The 19,229-nt window shown below is 35.7% G+C and overlaps 1 protein-coding gene across 2 annotated transcripts in view; it reads right to left on the reverse strand.

Annotated features, from left to right (window-relative positions):
- Window positions 1–963: 963 nt before the first annotated feature.
- Window positions 964–19,229, reverse strand: part of LOC136024974 (protein inturned-like) — a 53,517-nt gene continuing 35,251 nt past the window's right edge. For both annotated transcript variants that reach the window (XM_065700578.1, XM_065700579.1), the window contains exons 10-15: window positions 14,955–15,013; window positions 12,360–12,511; window positions 11,260–11,330; window positions 3,191–3,362; window positions 1,974–2,083; window positions 964–1,168 (exon numbers count right to left, since the gene is read on the reverse strand). In XM_065700578.1, the coding sequence (XP_065556650.1) occupies window positions 1,063–1,168; window positions 1,974–2,083; window positions 3,191–3,362; window positions 11,260–11,330; window positions 12,360–12,511; window positions 14,955–15,013 (670 nt within the window). In that variant the 3' untranslated portion in view covers window positions 964–1,062. The remainder of the gene's footprint in view (window positions 1,169–1,973; window positions 2,084–3,190; window positions 3,363–11,259; window positions 11,331–12,359; window positions 12,512–14,954; window positions 15,014–19,229) is intronic.

The following is a 19,229-nucleotide window of genomic DNA, read 5'->3' on the forward strand; positions in this document are numbered from 1 at the left end:
CTAGATTATTTCGAACAAAATAGACATCTCCAAATTTAGATCAGATGTCTTTGAGGAGAGGGCAGCTAGAAAGGGCGTAGGAGGGGAATCGGTGCCATCAAATTCCTTTTGATTCATCAAAACGGCACTAGAACTTTCAAGTTCCAACTGAATGAGCCCCCTTCAAAGTTTCTACAACTTATGGGCCATTGGGCTCTGGGGGCAAAATAACAAATTGAAGCCTTACGGCTCTTTACTAGAGGCAACGCTAGTTCATTGACTCTAATTCTTTTTATTTCTCGTGTACTAGCGAAGCACCGAAACTTCGTAAAAAAAAATGTTTAAGAGCTAATTTGAAAGCTAAAGTTTGCACCTATATGCTTAACATAAATTTGCCTAGAAGACACCATCTTCAGATAGCATATGGAACCAAAAATGTGAGTTTTGTGCCATCTTTGGAGTGGATAGCCTTGGAAGCATATACAGTGTGCCATCGAAATCTCCATAGCCCGCAAATCCTTAACCGGATGCTTAAAACCCCTTTTGATTGCTACCCCTCCCAGTCACCTTAGTAAGTGAGAATCAAAAAGCAAGCTTAAAAAAAACTGCCAAGTGAAAATATTTTCACTAAAATTCAAAGGTTAATCAAGAAGAATAAATACTATTTATGTCTATCCTAACAGTAAAAGTAAAATGCGAAAACACATTTTCAAAAATTTTGAAATAAAGCTAGAAATTCTGATATTTTTTTTTTTTCAGCGCCAGTGGAGCAGAGGGACATCATAAGAGTGTCAGAATGTGTAGCCTACGAGTACATTTGAAGAATACATTTAGACGTTTGAAAGTGTCTTCCGTCTTTACAAGCCACACAGACATTTCTGGAAGGATAAATTAACAAATAACTCAGGAACAGAGCTCGATAAAGACAAATGTAGAGTCGTCCCTATATTCGTATTCAAAACATAAAGATAAAAAAAAATTAAATAATCAATCCGAGTTAACATTTATTCTTATAGAAATAAAAAAGAATACAAAAGAAACTAAGAAAACAGCTTACGAGATTCCATAAATGAGTCGGAGATTTTACATAGCAAATGCTAATTTGAGTCCAGCCTCGACAATATCTTCTGGGGTCCCATCTTCGTAGCAAACAAATGCCAGAGTACGACACTGTCTCTTTAATAAGCGCCTGCGAATAAAAACAAATACATAAATAGGATTAACTAGCCAAGAACAGATGGACAGTATCTTAGGTCCCCCTACCCCTCCTGGTGGGGCATGGTTGAGCTAGTAAAGGAGTATTCGAGGTCTTTAACAAACATTTTAAAACTAAAAACAGCTTAAATATACTATTTTACTTACTTTACGATAACTCAAGAGCTGTGAGATTATCCACAAATTATTAAGAATCTAATTTTTTTTTTCAATTTTATATGCATGCATTGTCGATTCGTTATGAAGCTATGGAGTGACGACAAATTCAGGAAAATATGAGGTAATTGTGTTTTTCGAAATCTTGGAGAGAGAATTCCGTTGTTTTTCCAACGAAAATACCAAAAAAGGTATTTTCAAAATGTATTCGGAGGGACAAGAAATCACGTTCTGCCTAGTATAATTCCAGCGATTACTCTTCCACAAAAATCACAAATGAAGACGAGGGGCATCTGAAAAAATAAAGAAACTGAGTTAATTAGATTTTTTGTAAATTAATGTTTGATAAATGAAATGTTTCGTAAATACTTGAGTACTGAACCAAAATTTTAGAAACATGTAGACACAACCGAAAAAAATGGCTCTAGAGGATATCTAACCTAGTATCCTAATCTTAAATTGCCAACGTTGTTCTTGATATATAGAGTATCAAACTATGTAAAATCGATATGTACTTGCGTTACAAGACTCTACTTTTTATTAGAGTTATACTAGGGTCATTTTAGTTTACTAGATTTTACTGTAGCTGAGCAAAAACAAGATGTAAAAAAGTTTCAGCTTACCCAGTAACCCAGAACGAAACTTCTTTTTTACTCTTCTTCTTTTCTGATGGTAGCAACATAGTGAATAATCTTCCAATTTCCCGGGGAGAGGTGCTTTGAGCAATATCACTCTGAAAGATACATAGCATTCAAGGTTGAGATCAATGTTTTCACCTTGAGATAAAAGCAAAAATATACGGTTACCAGCTATACTAAATCGATTGATGCCATAGGAGTGGATACTCGATAATAGTTGTTGGGTTCATTACGGATTAGAGACTTTTCCAACTTGAATCGAGATCCAACAATTGGAATTAAGTCCTCATTTACATTTTATTATCCACTTCTTCGCAGATTTATGTGCATTTTATGAATTATTTACATACGTCGGATATCTTCTGAGCCCGATGTTACTACAAGAAGAGTCTTGCAAATGGTGTTTTAGATGGTAATGGATCGAATAGCCCTCGATTGACTAATTGTGCATCAACTACATCATAAAGGCTATGCAATAGCCGAAGTTCTTCTTTTTTGAACAGATGGAAAAAAACAGCCGTTTCAAGCTACAATAAAATCCAGGGCATTTTTCATACTGGCATTGGTCTTAGCTTTCATTGAAAATTTATGTGTGGCCAGTATACTAAAAAGATGATAAATCTAAAGAAAAAACTCAAGACCAAAAGGTCAGGAGAATGTGAATATTCTTACGTTCAAAATTCCAACGACAGTGTGAAAATAAATAAATAAATAAATAAATAAAACATTTAAATTTGTTTTACCAAAATCTCAACTTCTTTACGGTCTTCCTTTCATTTTTTTTTTCAAAAAGAAGAAAAGTAAGATTTGGATTTATAAACTTTTAACAAACTTCTGTTTCACAGCAACTTTGGATGCAGAACAAATTACTCTAATCATGAATAAACAACGGACAAAATTTAAAACATTTAATAATTGCTGATTTGATATTATTGCATCAAATATCTAGTGAAAAATATCAAGAGCTTAAGCAACAAAGAATGGAAATGACCAAATTGAGAAAAAATGCTTAAGTGTTGAACGGCAAAAAAGTTATTTTTTATAATATTTTATAACAGAAGCTGAAACATAAAAAATATTTCAAAAATAGACATGGCTAAATTAACTTCTCAAAGCATAAAATTAAAGTCCGCAACCAAATCTCAATAGCTTGAATCATCCGTGGATGGAACAATGCAGGAGGCAGCTCATCCGCTCATTACCTGCTCATTCGCTGAGTCAAATTCCTCTTTTATGAGAAAGCAAACGTCTTTTATTCTATCAAGTAGGCATGAGTTCAAAGGCTCACTTCTATATTCACTCGAACCAAGAACAATCCCACGTCCATAGTCCAAGGCAAAGAATGTAGTAAACACGGATGGACCAACGCTATACCTGAAAAAAAAATCTTAATAGTTCATATAACAAAAGATGAATAATTGAAAATCCAAGGATAAAATAGGGAAACAAGAAACCGAACGAAAAATGGGGCTTAAAGGTAGGCTAAAGGTCATAAATGTTATTTCTAAGGTGGGGTAAAAAAGATGATCGTTGAAAATTGGGGAAAGGTTTGTTCGATTTTTTGTTCGAAAGTTTGTTCAAACGGCCAAAAACCAACTTAAAGGTCACCATCTACTTTCCACTGCCCTTTTTCCAACAGCCCACATTGCATAGGGTTAAGACTTCCGTATAGCCATTCAAATGAAAACGGTTAAAAGATCGGAACGATGCGCCTTTGGGGATAACAGGATCAATGGGGACAAAGAATCAAGGTCTTCAAATAATTACACAAATAACCCATTTAGAACAGACTTCATAGATACATTTAAGTAGAAGAGCGGAGATGTTACACCGTATCAAAATCACAACCATGCAATGATTTTATCTCTGTATATTTGAAGGGCTTAAATAGGAACTTCAATTTTGTGCCCCGTCCAGCCCCAATCTTCCAAACTCCATACCTACAGACATTTTTATCTTTTTCATCTCATGATCTGGATTATTTAGGGAATCACCCAACATGATTAAATGATATTGAGTGTTGGGCGATAATTCAAATAAACGATATATCGATATTTTTACTTTCAATATTCGGTAATCGTTATATCGACGTCGATATTTCTGATCAGTTTTTTTTTATTGTGTACAAAATTGAAAAAAAAATTAGATTCTTAATAATTAGTGGATCGTAAATTAAATAAAATAGTATATTTAAGCTTTTTCTAGTTTTAAAATCCTTGTTAAAGACCTCAAATACTCCTTGACTAACTCAACCATGCTCCACAAGAAGGGGTAGTGGGTGAGATAGCGTCCCCTTTTAGAACTTAAGATACTGTCCATCTGTTCTTAGCTTCTATCGATTCTATTTATTTATTTGTTGCTTTTCGCAGGCACTTATTAGAGAGGAACAGTCGTACTCTTGCATTTGTTTGCTACGATCTGATCAGCTCAGGTTAACTTTAGGTTTTGCCAAAATTCAAAAACAAAAATTATAATTAAAGAGTATTCCGCGCAATGGTTTCCAAATTTTGAAAAAAAACACAAAAAGCTTCCACTATATGAATGAATATTACAAAAAAACTCGATTTGGAATTACTCGGACTCAGGATAAAGAAAAATAAGATACTGGCTATTTTCGGCTATCCAAAATCAGCCGCATGTTAATAGTTACCCCAAAGAGTTGCTTCTGCCTTTCAGCGATTAAATCATTTTTCTCTTCCCACTGGAAGTACGGAACAACATTGAAACTCAAAATCACAGAAATTGTTCCGTGCATAAGGGGGATAACATCTCCTCAATACCTAGCTCTTCACACAAAAATTTGTTTTTTTATTTTTAAAATCTCCTTACTCCAATTAAACGGATCTTTTTTCAGGAGTTGTTCTTAAATAATTGGGAAAAAAAGTTAAAAACGTTAAAAACGAGACATTGAGGAGAGGAAATCACTCCTCATACACGAGATGATTTCGGTTCGTTTTAACTTCGGATGTTGCTCCTTATTTTTAGCTGAAAAAAATCTTTTTTTCAAATCATACTGGAAATCCTCCATCCGTAGAAAATATTTTTCTAGGAATTCTCCCCCCCCTCAATGTCTCAATGGAAAGTTTCTCCCGCGTAAAATTCCCCCATAGAGAATCTCTTCCGTAAAAAATACCCCCGCCCATGGAAAAATCCCTCAGACAATTTTAACTCCTTTGAAAATTTTTCCTGGGAAATTTCCCTTTTATATCTCCTCGTGTAAAATTAAATTGGCAAAGAGAAAGTAAGTCAAATAAAAAGAATTTAGTATAATAATTCTGGTGAATTTCCCAGTGTATTGTATGGTTTCCCTTTGAAAGTTCATCCCAGAACTTCCCTCTCCATGGATAAATCTCCTCTTGAAAAATCCCCACTGCAGCAAGTTCCCCCATACAAAATTCCCCCTTTCAAAAAATGTCTGATTAATTCCCACAAACAAATAATAAATGTAGACACTTATTGCATAGCTTACTACCTTTTCCCCTGGGACTTGCAGGGTTGTGTCACTCCTAAAGGCATGATTACTTGACTTTTCGACTATGATGATTAATATAGCTGTCTCAAAATTTTGATCGATGGCTTTGGGAAAAAAGGAGCGCGGGAGGGGTATATAGCTGCCCCCCAATCGTTTTAGTCACAAAATGGGGAACTAGAACTGTAACTTCCCTTTGAGCAAGCCCTCTCCCGATCTTATATGACCATTTGTTCGATACGATCACCTTGAAAAACAAGAACTAAGAGCTCATATGGCACTTGTGACGAGGCCAGAAGAGCTAAAGGCCGAGAGCTCATATGTATGAGCTCTAACAAAATTCTAAGAATCAATATATTGATTCAAAAGGAAAATCAGAGGCTTAATGCCGGTCGGGATTTAAAATAAGAGCTCTTAGTCACGATGTCCTTCTAAATATCAAAATTCATTGGGATCCGATCACCCACTCGTAAGTTATAAACACCTGATTTTTTCTAATTTTTCCTCTCCCTTTAGCCCCCCAGATGGTCGAATCTGGGAAAACGACTTTATCAAGTCAATTTTTGCAGCTCCCTGACACGCCTATCGATTTTCATCGTCCTAGTACGTCCAGAAGCACCATACTCGCCAAAGCACTGAACCCCTCCCCCCAGCTCCCCCAAAGAAAGCGAATCTAGTACGGTAACGTCAATCACGTATCTACGACATTTGCTTGTTCTATCCACCAAGCTTCATCCCGATTCCTCCACTCTAAGCGTTTTCCAAGATTTCCGATTTCTCCCTCCCCACCAACTCCCCCCAGTGTCAACAGATCTGGTCGGGATTTGAAATAAGAGTTCTGAGACATGAACTCCTTCTAAATATCAAATTTCATTAAGATCCGGTCATCCGTTCTTAAGTTAAAAATACCTCAATTTTTCTAATTTTTCCAAATTAACACCCCCCCCCCAGCTCCTCCAAAGAGAACGGATCCGTTCCAATTATGTCAATCACGTATCTAGAACTTGTGCTTATTTATCCCATCAAGTTTCATCTCGATCTCTCCACTCTAAGCGTTTTCCAAGATTTCTGTTTCCCTCCTCCAACCCCTTATATCCCCGGATCCAATTCGAGTCGAAAATGGAGCATCTGAGACATAAGATTCTTCTATATATCAATTTCTATTAAGGATCGTAAGTTAGAAATACGTCATTTTTCTAATTTTTCAGAATTAGCCCTCCCCTTCCAATTCCCCCACATAGAGCGGATCCGTTCTAATTGTGTCAATCACGTATCGAAGACTTCTGCTTATTTTTGCCACCAAGTTTCATCCCGAGCCCTCCACTCTAAGCGCTTTCCATGATTTTAGGTCCCCCTCCAAACTCCCCCCAATGTCACCAGATCCGGTCGGAATTTAAAATGATAACTTTGAGACAAAATATCCTTCTAAATACCAAATTTCATTGAGATCCAATCACCCGTTAGAAATACCTCATTTTTTCTAATTTTTCAGAATTGAACCTCCCCCCCCATCTACCCAAAGAGAGCGGATCCGTTCCGGTTATTTCAATCATGTATCTAGGACTTGTGCCTATTTTTCTCACCAAGTTTCATCCCGATCCTTCCACTCTAAGTGTTTTCCAAGATTTTAGGTTCCCCCCTCCCGACTCCCCCCCCCCAATGTCACCATATCCATCGGGAAGAGCTATGAGACACGATATCCTTCCAAACATCAAATTTCATTAAGATCTGATCAGCCGTTCGTAAGTTAAAAATACTTCATTTTTTTCCATTTTTTCCGAATTAACCGGCCCCCCACTCCCCCCCCCAGATGGTCAAATCGAGAAAACGACTATTTTTAATTTAATATGGTTCGGTCTCTGATACGCCTGCCAAATTTCGTTGTCCTAGCTTACCTGGAAGTGCCTAAAGTAGCAAAACCAGGACCGACAGAATTTGCGAGTGCTATATGTCACTTGGTTAATACCAAGTGCCATAAAAAACGCATACATCACCTTTCTTCTGGCAAAAATAACAAATTTCACATGTTTTCAGATGGAAGCTAGAAACCTTTGCAGAAAGATTCTCCAATATGCTAAATCTGATGTGTGATTTTCATTAAGATTCTTTGACTTTTTAGGGGCGTTTTCGCCCTTTCTCAAAAGTTATACAAATTCTCTCAGACTTCCATGCTTTGTAATGGGTACATGAGACTTAATGAATATTACATATCTGAAGTCGGCGTAAAAGCGAATTCACTTGATGTTCCTATTGTTGTCAAAATTCCGTGGTTTAGAGTTTCGGTTGATGTTTGGCCGAGCTGCTACTTACTTTCAGTTTGTTGCCACGAACTATATGATTAATCTATCGGGCTTGGAATCCACTCTCAGAACGGGCATTAGTGGCGGACACGGACATTAATTTTTTGGCAAATTTATATAGGTACCTCTGAGACCCATATTACAATACATCCATGACTTAAGTGGATAAATTTTTCTTGGAATTAAAGACTCCCTACTGAAAATCTGGAAAGCCGTGACTGATACAACTGCTGACGGAGCTTGACTTGCATTGATTACTGAAACTTCGTCATGCAATCCCAACAAACTGGCTGGATTCTGAAGCGACTGAATCGCAGTCTGTCATGGCACTTGCATCTATTGGTACAGATTCTAAAAAGGCCAAATCAATGTCTCTTGCTATTTTACTCTCAATTCGGAGAAGATTTTCAGGGGTAACATAAAGTTTCTTGAAACGCGAATTGAAGTATGTGGCAATCGTTACGAGTGCATGCTGTGTATTAGCATAGATGAGTCAATGGATTGAATACATTATTCTTCTTCTCGACCACTTAAGAAAAAATTTACTCCGTTGGATCTTTTCTGCTGGATATTCAACGGTAGATACAAAAAAAAACGAAATAAGATCGTTTTTAATATAAATTTTACGTTCCGATATTCGATATCGATATTTGATGCGATATACCGATATCGGTATTCAATATCGCCCAACAGTATTATTGGTTAAATTGCGCAATGACTATCCTAAGCATCAACACCGTAAACAGTCTTACATTTTTAGAAGTAAAAATGTAAAAGAAGTTAGAAGTAAAAAAAAGTCTTACATTCTTTACATTTGCATTTTTAGGGCTTTGAGTATCCACCGCAATTCGCATCGCGAGTCTTTTATTTTGTTGATTGCATATCTGACACTAATTTTGCAGAATAGAACCTGAATCAAAAACGATAAGTTCAAATTTAAAAATAGTGTTTGATTAGTAAAGTAGACATTTAAGGGTTTTTAAAGTCACAAGAATCGAGAATGTGAAAATCGAGTGTTCTGCAAAGATTGGAATCACGATTTGAATTACAAAACTGTCCCCAATTTTTATAATGATTCTACTGTTAAATTCCGTCATCACACACAAAAAAAAAAACAATTTCTAAGACTCTTGACTAAAGGTTGCTTGAACATAACCTAATTTTCTTCTAATATACTAATTGAATGCTATTGTGTAAAGGTTAAATGAAAGGTAATGACTGTTAAATCGTAACAACTTTGTGAATTTGTTGAAGATTATATCTCTTTCTGTGTAACTGCTTAAGTTACACAGAACATTTAAGTTTGAACATTCACGTTCGAAATAAGAAAACGAAAAATGTAAATCTTTTTCTTTTTTATGACAATCTTCGCAGCCATCACTAAGTATGATATGCTGCTAGTCCTGGTAATTTCCTCATTTTGCTTTCAATTTTGATGCATTTGTTGTATCTTTGCTTGAATGTTTAGAGAAAAACTCAGTAATTACCTCTAATAGGAGGTTATTCTAGGAGGAGAAGGATCACCGGGCGAAGCTCATTTTTAAATATTGCTGAAGGAGTCTACCCTGCCCAAGGTAGTCCTGTTGAGCTGTGGTTTGACGAATTAAATAATGACGAAGACCTGCTTTCTATCATAAAAGAACAATAAGTAAAACAATAGGGAATTTCAAAGATTTTTATTTTAATTACCAACAGGAGCCTTATCCTCTTTTCCCACTATTTCCCCGGCTGAGATAGAAAGAAGAATTGAAAAACTGAGAAAAACAAGTGTTTGTCCTTTGGATATCAATAGGGATGTAAAAAAATAAAGAATTTATCTACGACACCGTAATTCGTTTAAACTTTCAAAGAATATTTAGGCTCTACATCCTCAGCAAACCACATATACAAAAAAAAATAAGACTTATAATATACTTCGATCTTTAAAACAAAAATTACAAATTAAAACAGTCCCAAAATCATTACTTTAGCGAAGTTCAACCAGGACTGAATATAAAACAACACGAAACAATTCCTTACTGTTATACTTGTTGTTGTTTTTATGTTTGACAAGTTACCCTTAAAGGCTTTGCTTCTTCATGAACGAGCTTCGATACCTTCTTTGATGGAAGTGAACTACAAGAAGACCGACAGAGTCACAAAAGGTATTAGTAAATACCATTACATTCAGTATTTGTAAAAGACCGGCATAGTTACCACGTTGAAACGCTATTGGATCGGCACAGTGTATCCAGGAGTTGCTGCGCCAGCTGCTCGGTTGCTGCGCCAGCTGCTCGGTTTTGAACGCGTTGAAGAGGAGTAATATGGATTTTTAGAACCCCAGAGTATACATTTAGCATGTATACTCCATGACTAGTCTGATAGACAACGTGAAAAGAGGCGAGATGGAGTCATCAGGGAGGAGACTATTGCATTTTAGGATAACTCCTAGCCTCCTGGTGAAGGAAGATCTCCTTTTTCTGAAAAACATACTAGAATAAAAAGCTTAGTAGTCCAATTAGTTCTCAGCAAAGCAAACGACACTCTATTTTTTCAGGGGTTAGAGGGAGCAGCAACAGCACACTTATTCGTGGTAATTTTCGTTCGTATTAAAGGATCAAGGTCCTTTGATCCTATTACAGTGGCTCTTTAATAATTAATTCTGTTTATCACTTGCATGGCTCAATGCACTAACACTGCCAAAAATATGGCACTACCCGAAAAACTTCATAATTTTGGAAAAACCAAAAAAAAAGAAACATGGGTTTTAGGTATGAATAGACCTAGGACTTAATTTTCGAAAAACTAAAAAAAAAAACTTGCGGTATTTAGGTATGAGTAGACCTAAGACGGGTAGAGGGGGAAAATGTTTTTGTCTTAATGTACTTGGTGCTTTAAGTTCTGCTTCATCGTTCATTGCGGTTCAAGTTTATCCTGGATTTTAGTGCCTTAATTCAACGTAATTTCCGCTCAGCAGAAATATATGTTTGGTTTCATCTAAAGTACTTTCTGTTCGTTTTAAATTTTAATTTCCCCTTTACTTTCAAGCAAGAAATCGTCTTTTTTTAGTTAAACGTATCTGACGGGTGAATTGAACTATATTGAACAAGTTAAGAGATATATCCTATTTTGGGAAAACAAGCATAAACACTTGAATTTACACAGGCCATGTAACACTTGGTTCCCTTAAAATTTCAATCAAGCAACTATAATAAAAAAAAATAATGCAAACTTTGACCAAAACTTTTGCCATACTAAGTGTCATGCCGTACCATGCCACGCCTTTGCCTTGTCAGATCACCGAGAACATTTGGACTATAATTGATTAGCCTACCTTATACACCATCGTTACCGAGAAAAAATGGAGAGATTTGAACTAGTTTATGTTCATTCCGAAAGTACAAAACCAAGCTTAATATAGGAAAATAAGGATCTCACGATCTCAGTGGTTTTAAACCTTATACTAGCCCTGTCCCTTCCCAGTGAATAGTCCCTCCTCTGTAATAGAATGCAAAAAACTTACGATAATTTCTTCTTCTCCTCAATAATGATCTGCAGAGCTTTTCTTTCAGCCAAAGATCCTATTGTACCATCCTATAAAAGAGAATCAAGTGAAAAGTATATTAGCAATTCCTGAAGAACTGCAATAGCTCTATTAGTTCAGACAGAGGATGTAGGCTAGGTGCACAAATAGAATATCCAAGTTGCACAGTATTTTATTACTTTTGAAAAATGTTCAGAAGAATCAGTCTTCGAACTGAGATCGGAAGTAAAAGCCATAACAAGTAATTAAGTTTGGTTCTGAAACATGGGCATTTCAAGAAGTTGAGGCAGGTGGAGGTAGGGCGTTTTAAAGAGGTTGTCAAAAAATATTTTGAGATGCTCGGTTAGCGAATGATTATCAAACAATTAGCTGTACGAAAGATGTAGTTGAACCCCACTGCTTAGGTTAATAATCAAAGAAAGATAAGGTGGTTAGGTTAGGTTTTACATATAGCAGGCAACCAAAATTGTACCTTCTGGTAATCCAGCCGCAGTCATATGAAAGATATCATCCTCAAATGTGTTGTGAAGTTTATAATAACCAGATTAGCGGAAGAAACTATAAACTGAAGTTTCGAATATGTTCGAAAGAAGAAAGAGAATCCGTTTCCGTGTTGGCCTCACGTAGTTTAGTGCTGACAAACGTTGGTAGTAGTAAAACGAGTCTTTTAACTAGTTCAAATACTTCAGAGACGTTACGATTATAACGACTTTCGCATTAAATTTTGTCACAACCTAGTAAGCTTGCTATGATTACAACAAGACTATTTGTTAGTACAGGGATTACTCTAATTATAAAATCTTTTCCGTTTATTCCCTCTCACTTCATTTCCCTCTTCTTTTCCCTCCTTGTAATAATATCTCTACTAATCTCTCCCTAAGCCGCTCTTTCTCTCAATCACTCTTTCTCTTTCCATCTCACGCTGTTCTCCTCTCTCCTGTTTTTTTTCTCTCAGCCGGTTGCTTTATTATTCTCTTTCTCTGTCAAATGGTATTTCATTCTATCTTTCACGGATTATCAAATGGACACGTATATAAAATAAACGATATATCAAAATAACAGTAAAAAAAAACGGTTACCTTTGAAGAGGCATCACTAAGAATACTCAAGTCGCTAAAGCTTGACTCCTCTTCAAAAACCTTTTTTGGAATTCCACTGTTCCTCCTATCCTTCATTATTTCACCTGTGCTGACCATTGAGGTCACTGAATGTGAGCTTCCTTTCCGAGTCACTAAAGGAACAAGATAACAAAATTAAATTACTGGGAATACAAATATACATATCAAAGGCATAAATTCACTTACTTACTTGGGACTTACCACGCCGGTCGGCACATAAAGTGGCAACTATGCCTCTCCAGGATGACCTCTCCAGCTTCTTTGGCCAAAGATTATAAAATATTAAGGTTGTTCTAGAGAGCGCTCCGTCTTTTTGTAGGCATCGTCCAAGTGTGGCCTTCTGTCGTCCGCGCCGTCAAACTCCTGGAGGAGTCCAACACCAAACATCATAAACAAATCAGCACAAATTAAAGACACCTAATACGTAACTTTTTACTGTATAGAATCTTATGTCGTTTTTAGCTCATTAAAATAAAATTTACGAACGATATCCATTATTTTAAACGCGATTTAGGCACATAGACTAAGACTAAAACGGTAGGTTCAAGTTAAATCTACTCTCGAATTAGGGGAAAAACCCAAATTCCATCAAATTTTAACGTCAAAATAAAAAATCTATAGAAAACAAAAATTTCTCTCGATTTCAACAAAAAAATAAGAAATTAAGTCATCTTCAAATTCGAGCCAAGATTTTCTGAGCCCCCCCCCCCCACCTTAATTCTTGACACTAGGCCTACCAGAAAAAAATAGCATTGCACTACATTTTTTGCTTAGTTTCATCCTCAGATCTAATGCTCTTACTGAACCTTTGTTTGGAAAAATCGATAAAGGGCTTTGAAAAATTTTTCAATTCTTGAGTTGCCAGAAGCTAAATTCCTTTAATGCCCTCAGGGTATAGACTGCACCATGTGTTAGCTATATTATTGGGACCATCGATAAATTAATTCAAAATAATTATTAAATGTCTTTATCATATAAAAACAGTAATATATCATTTCTAGAGCAATTAGCCATGGAGGTATACAAGATTTATGGCGCATATAGATTATGATTCATATCTAGTTTGATCATATTCTGCCTATAAACTCGTAAATTGTTATTGCTAAATTTTCCTTTTTGTCTTGTGAAATCTAGCGGAAAACCATCCACATGTCTTCTTATCCTAGTGCTCTATAAACGATGCAGGCAGTGGCGGAAGTATAAGCTGTGGGGGGTACGGATCACACAAGTGGCACTTTCCAGGGGGCGACAAGGATAGAGGCAAAGAAGAGAACCAGATGAGGGGAAGGCCACTCTTGAAGTTTATAACGACCATGGAAGATTGAACTCCGATTTGTGAAGACATCAAAACAGCTATTAGAAACGTTGTAGTAGGACTGGATTCAAGAGTAGAAATTGTTGAATCTTACAGCTCTCCTGACCAAGCTTTATTGCAAAGAAAAGCTCTACTGAAAAAATTAAACCCCCCAGCTAATCCCAATACAGCTCCAACGTTCGAAGTAGAAGGAACGTCAAACCTTGAGGACCTGAAGGATAATGTTCTATAAAACTTCAACTGCAGCCTAAAAGAGTGACCCACGGCCAATGTAACCGGGAGTTTAAAAAGGCGTTCTGAAAAACAATTTTTAATGAAAGATTTGCAAACTGAAGCTAATTCAGGAATAGTAATTTTTATTTCAACTAATCTTAACAGTGAAATCTTATTACGAAATCAACTTTATGGGAATTTCAAAAAAATATCTGAAACGTCTCGTTGTGTCAGTTCAAAACAAAAGTTGCACCATTGGAATCAACATGGTTAAATTGCGGTATATAAGAATTACAGTCCCCCAGGATGAACGACAAGGAAAATAAATTTTGTTCATGGGAAGCGCTAGACCGTCTCCTTTTTTGCTTTTTTCTAACGGTGAACACACTGATCCAGTGGTCGTAAAATGTTGAGAGAGGGCTCATTTGAAAGAAAATCACCTTACATAACTTACACACAGTTGGTCACAAACTTAGAGTTCACAACATTAATTTATTTTCATTCTGAAGCATCGCAGACTTAATCCAATCATTTATTATGTTTTATTATTTGTGTAAATAACTGTTCGGCTCTGTTGTAAGTATCGTGCTCACAAAAATAAATCTATACAGTTGAAATGCCGATGTTATCCTCACCATTTTCCAAAATAGTCCATTTTAAGGCACGGAAGGGGGTGGTTATTCACCAGACTCATAAAGGGTGCGGCATCTTTAAAATCCGCCCAAATAGGCACCATGGTACTTATGGCACTGGCTATATGCGCAATGACAGACAGAGCTTATATTGAACAGCGCATCGTCGTTTCCTGAATTCTCATTAGTTGTCAAAACAACCCATCATTCAAACTCTGTAACTAGAAATCTAAATCACCTAGGTATTTTCGGTGTAATTTAGGTAAACTTGGATTCTAGTGATATTTGGTCTCTGGTCATATTATAGATATGACTTGAACTCCCCCCTAGGTTTCAACGAAAACGTATTCTTGGTACCAAGTGGACCAAAACAGAAAAGAGATTGTGCGAACTTACAAGGCTCAAACATATCCTTCTGAGTAAATTCACATCCAGAATATTCTGGTTCTCGAAACCTGAAAAAAAAAAACATATTAGGATATGTAAGGAAACATTTTAAGAATCTAAAAAAATAACAAATTAGGAAAAAATTAACATATTAAAAATTTTGAAAATATTAACAGCTTATCCCTTAATATGACCAACATGATCCAAAAGGTGAAAATAAAAAAGGCTGGACACCCCCGATTTGAATGGGATGAAGATGTAAAAACTATTTTAAAAAGGGCTTGGCATTGAACCTTGTCACAAGTATGGTTAGTAAAAATCGTCTCGAAATGATTCGTTTTTCTGTTTGTTTTGTGCCTCACTCCACTTATGCCTAGCACCAAAAAGTTGTTCATCTGTACGTATTTTAGTCATATAAATTGTTTTACATCGATTTGTTTCAATTTAGGATTGTCCCGTCGAGCTTTAAGGTTTACAAATTTCAAGCAATTAATTAATTGGTAATCAAGTAATTAATTGTATTTACTCGAACCCAGATGAAATTTATTTTTAACCTGTGCGTTATGCCCAGTATTAGTTTGTGGAAAGGGTTGGTGCATTTCGTTGCTACCACGTCTAGAGATCTTATCTGGCATTTCTATATCCAAGCTTATCCCTCTAATTGGACAATTCGAATTCTTTATAGTCTTGCGTTTCATATACATTTCTGCGGATCTTTTGTGAGGTGGTCCAAGGGAAGCTCAACAAGGTGGGGCGGAGAAGGAGGGTTCGCCAATATATCAGTTTCAAACACCTTTACATTATGACAATTTTACAGCAGAAGTATTGGTATCACCAAGCTCATCGCTATTTATAGTAATGGGAGGAGGATAAAATATTTTATACACTCCTCGAATGTTTACAGCTTTTCTACTTCTCATCTCTATTTATATATCTATATATATATATATATATATATATATATATATATATATATATATATATATATATATATATATATATATATATATATATATATATATATATATATATATATATATATATATATATATATATATATATATATATATATATATATATATATATATATATATATATGCCCTCTTTATGAAAATTCAGCGTATCATTACGATTTTTCAATGTCAATTCTGTTCTTTTTTGGCCAAATTACCGTAACATTCCCTGATTCGTATTTTCACTAAAAGATATCTGCAAGTAATTTAAAGCAAATAGTCCCTTTATTCCGAGTTTTTCTTCCCACAAAATATTTTTGGCTTTTGTGTCTGCCTTTCCGGATTCTACTTGTTAAGGTGACAATTTTTTATGTAAATATTTTACCAAATGCTTATCAAAAACTAAGATAAAAGACATATAAAAACTAAGATTCAAACTTTAAGCACGTCAATCCCATTAATGGTCCCCCTTCCTGGCTAGGGCAAACTTTCATTTTGAACAGTTTTCACTTTCTGTCCAACATAAAAAATTTTCCATATTTTAAATATCAGCTAAAATCGCAGCTTATAGTTTATTCAACTTTCAGACCCCCTCCCCCCTCCGATAATGTATTTGAATCGCATTATAGTGAAATTTCAGCTCGGTCTTTCCTGCATACTAGCAAAATACAAAATAACGTAAAATGCTGAGTCGGCTTTTCTGAATTGGTTTTAGTGTAATTCTTGCCGCTATTTAAAAGCTGGTATCCACCTTGGCTGCCCAAGGAAAAGGAAGACTAAGAATATGTTCTTTTTCTGGATGACAAAAATATATGAAACTGAAAAAGTCGTGTAATACGTGTGTAAAATAACACAGTTCTCGAATAAAATAGTTTCTAAGCCTCTGCACTCTCTCCTACAAAAATGAAGGCTAGCTCCCCTCCCTAGGAAACATTATTATAATACCCTTTGTTTCTCTTATACTTCATACAAAAAGGTAAAAGCTTGATCTTCTATTCTGATTGAGGTTCAAAAATAATTAAACGCCCCCACCCATTGTAAAGAATTATATTTAGACTTAGTACAACGGAAACGCAAAAAAAAAAAATGAAGTAACATTGAATCTACGAATAAATATTTGCGAAAGTAAAACAAATATTTTTTAATATACATATTTAAAGCAACGTGGTTTACGCCACACGAATATGAATGCTTACAGCCTGTCCTGAGCAGCCGCCCATTTTTCTATGGTTGCTAAGATTTTATGATTTAGATATACCTCAGGGAAACTGGGAAACTGGATGTTCAATCAGAATAGGACGATGGTTCACTTTATCTATAGTGCAATCGATGTGATCAGAGAAATCAATTACAGTGACTATAGCTTGCTGAGAAACAAATAAAAAACTTTAATTTAAACTTTTTCCGCATGCTGACCAATGGGTCTGCGTTGCGCAGGTAGCAAACTCGAGTTTCGATCCCTTCAACCGGGAGTGCAATGCGTGAATGGGGGCAAATCATCCGACACTGCCCTTATTTTTCCTCTAGTTTCTCAAGGTATCCATTCAGAGCTGGGCCAACCCCAGCAGAGCTTACAGAGTCACACCATTGACCCAGACCAAATAACCAGCGACATGAGGACTCGAACCCCTGACCTCAGGCTTTCAATTCTGGAGCACTAACCACCGGACTAGGACGGCTCAGATACACGAGAAACAAATAGGACTAGCTTTATTTTATCTATGTTGGGTATTAATTTTTTTTTGTAAAGTATGTTGACCAGAAAAAAATGTCATATTCAATTTTATTTATACTAATTAATTTTTTGGGAATTTACTAAATGACTTAGAGTAAAAAATAATCTAAATTTCATATTATTTTGTTTCAAGTATTGGCAGTAGTTCAGATACTCGAACAGTAAGCTCTACGAAAAATGTGGCTCAATCCCGCTTTCTAAGAGGTATAATTAGGGGATGGTTGAGGTGGCTAAGACACTATCTGCGTAGGAAGGATGACAGATTGCCAAAGATTGCAAATTTAAATAGAATGGGATGGAGAAGAAGTGTGCGTAGCTGTGTTGGTCTCAGGCAGCTTTTTGCTGCAATGAGTGGTTAGTAGTAGCAGTAGCAGTCATGAGTTACTGAACAGCTGAAGTGATAAACTCAAGGTATCGGTTTGAAATAGATTTTTACCTATTAAGATGAATTTAAGTCAATAATTAGCAGTTGGAATTCAATAATTGTCAGTAATAAACATCTCTAGAAGATTGACGAAAACTAAAAAGAAAAACCTAAATTACTTCACTGCATCCTCACAATATTACAACTAGAAACCAACTTTTTCGCTCATTCAACCTTCTATAAGATGGTACCCTCTCTTTTAAGTAGGTTTACCATTCTTTCCATCTGAATGTTCTTCGCTTGAACGTTAAGAACGTTCTTCGCAGCCTCAATGTTTGGTAGCTTTTACAAAGGAAAATGTTTATTAGTTTTATGTTCATCCAGGGCTGCCGCCCAAAAGTCAACGATTAAACTGATCAGTTCTTCTTCGGTAAAGCCTTTCCATTACGTCTTAATTTTCTTTCTTCACTTAAAAAAACATATTTTGATGCCTTTTTACCAAAAATAACAATTTTGGACTGCTCCAAATGAAGCGACTTTAAAATTTTACGTAAAGAAAATCTCAAAGAAAACAAGTGATGAAAGCGAGAATTTTTGAAAACCCAACAATTCAGAAAACTCGACAGGATCCTGAAAATTTCGAGGCTTTCTTCAGAGGGTCTAGCTCGTTAGTGACGGTGAAAATGACCAAAAAGAAAAGGATATAAAATATAAGACATAACGAAACGAATTATTTTGCTTCCGTTAGGGTTACTTCCAAAGGCTAGTTTTTTCGATATAGTATTTTGCACTGCAAGACCACGTAAAACAAAAAAGGGCCATTAATTAATAAGAGAAAAAATTCATTTCAACTTAAAAACAGTGCAAAATGTTTATTTTAAAGTAAAAAAAACCTCATGTTTTTTTAATATTTCTGGTTTTGTTTGATCTTCTTGTTTGTTTTTTTATAACTTTCCTTCTTACTTCAAGAAAGGTTATCGGGGGTGCCACCCAAACACTGTGTTCTTTAATTTTTTTTCCAATTATGTTGGACCAGCTTATTCTAAACAAAGTATCTCCCTTAACTAAGTTTCTCCAAAATTAATAAGATGCAACGACAGAAATAGGTAACATACAACGTCATCTATAATGCACAGGTTTTGTCTATTCACGGTAAAGCTAAATACGGTTCGTCGTTAGCGGCTCGGGCCAAATCTGAAGTCTGGATAGTGGCTTACTAATTTTGGCACTCA

This window comes from Artemia franciscana, chromosome 3, assembly GCF_032884065.1.
Source record: "Artemia franciscana chromosome 3, ASM3288406v1, whole genome shotgun sequence".
Lineage (NCBI taxonomy): Eukaryota > Metazoa > Arthropoda > Branchiopoda > Anostraca > Artemiidae > Artemia > Artemia franciscana.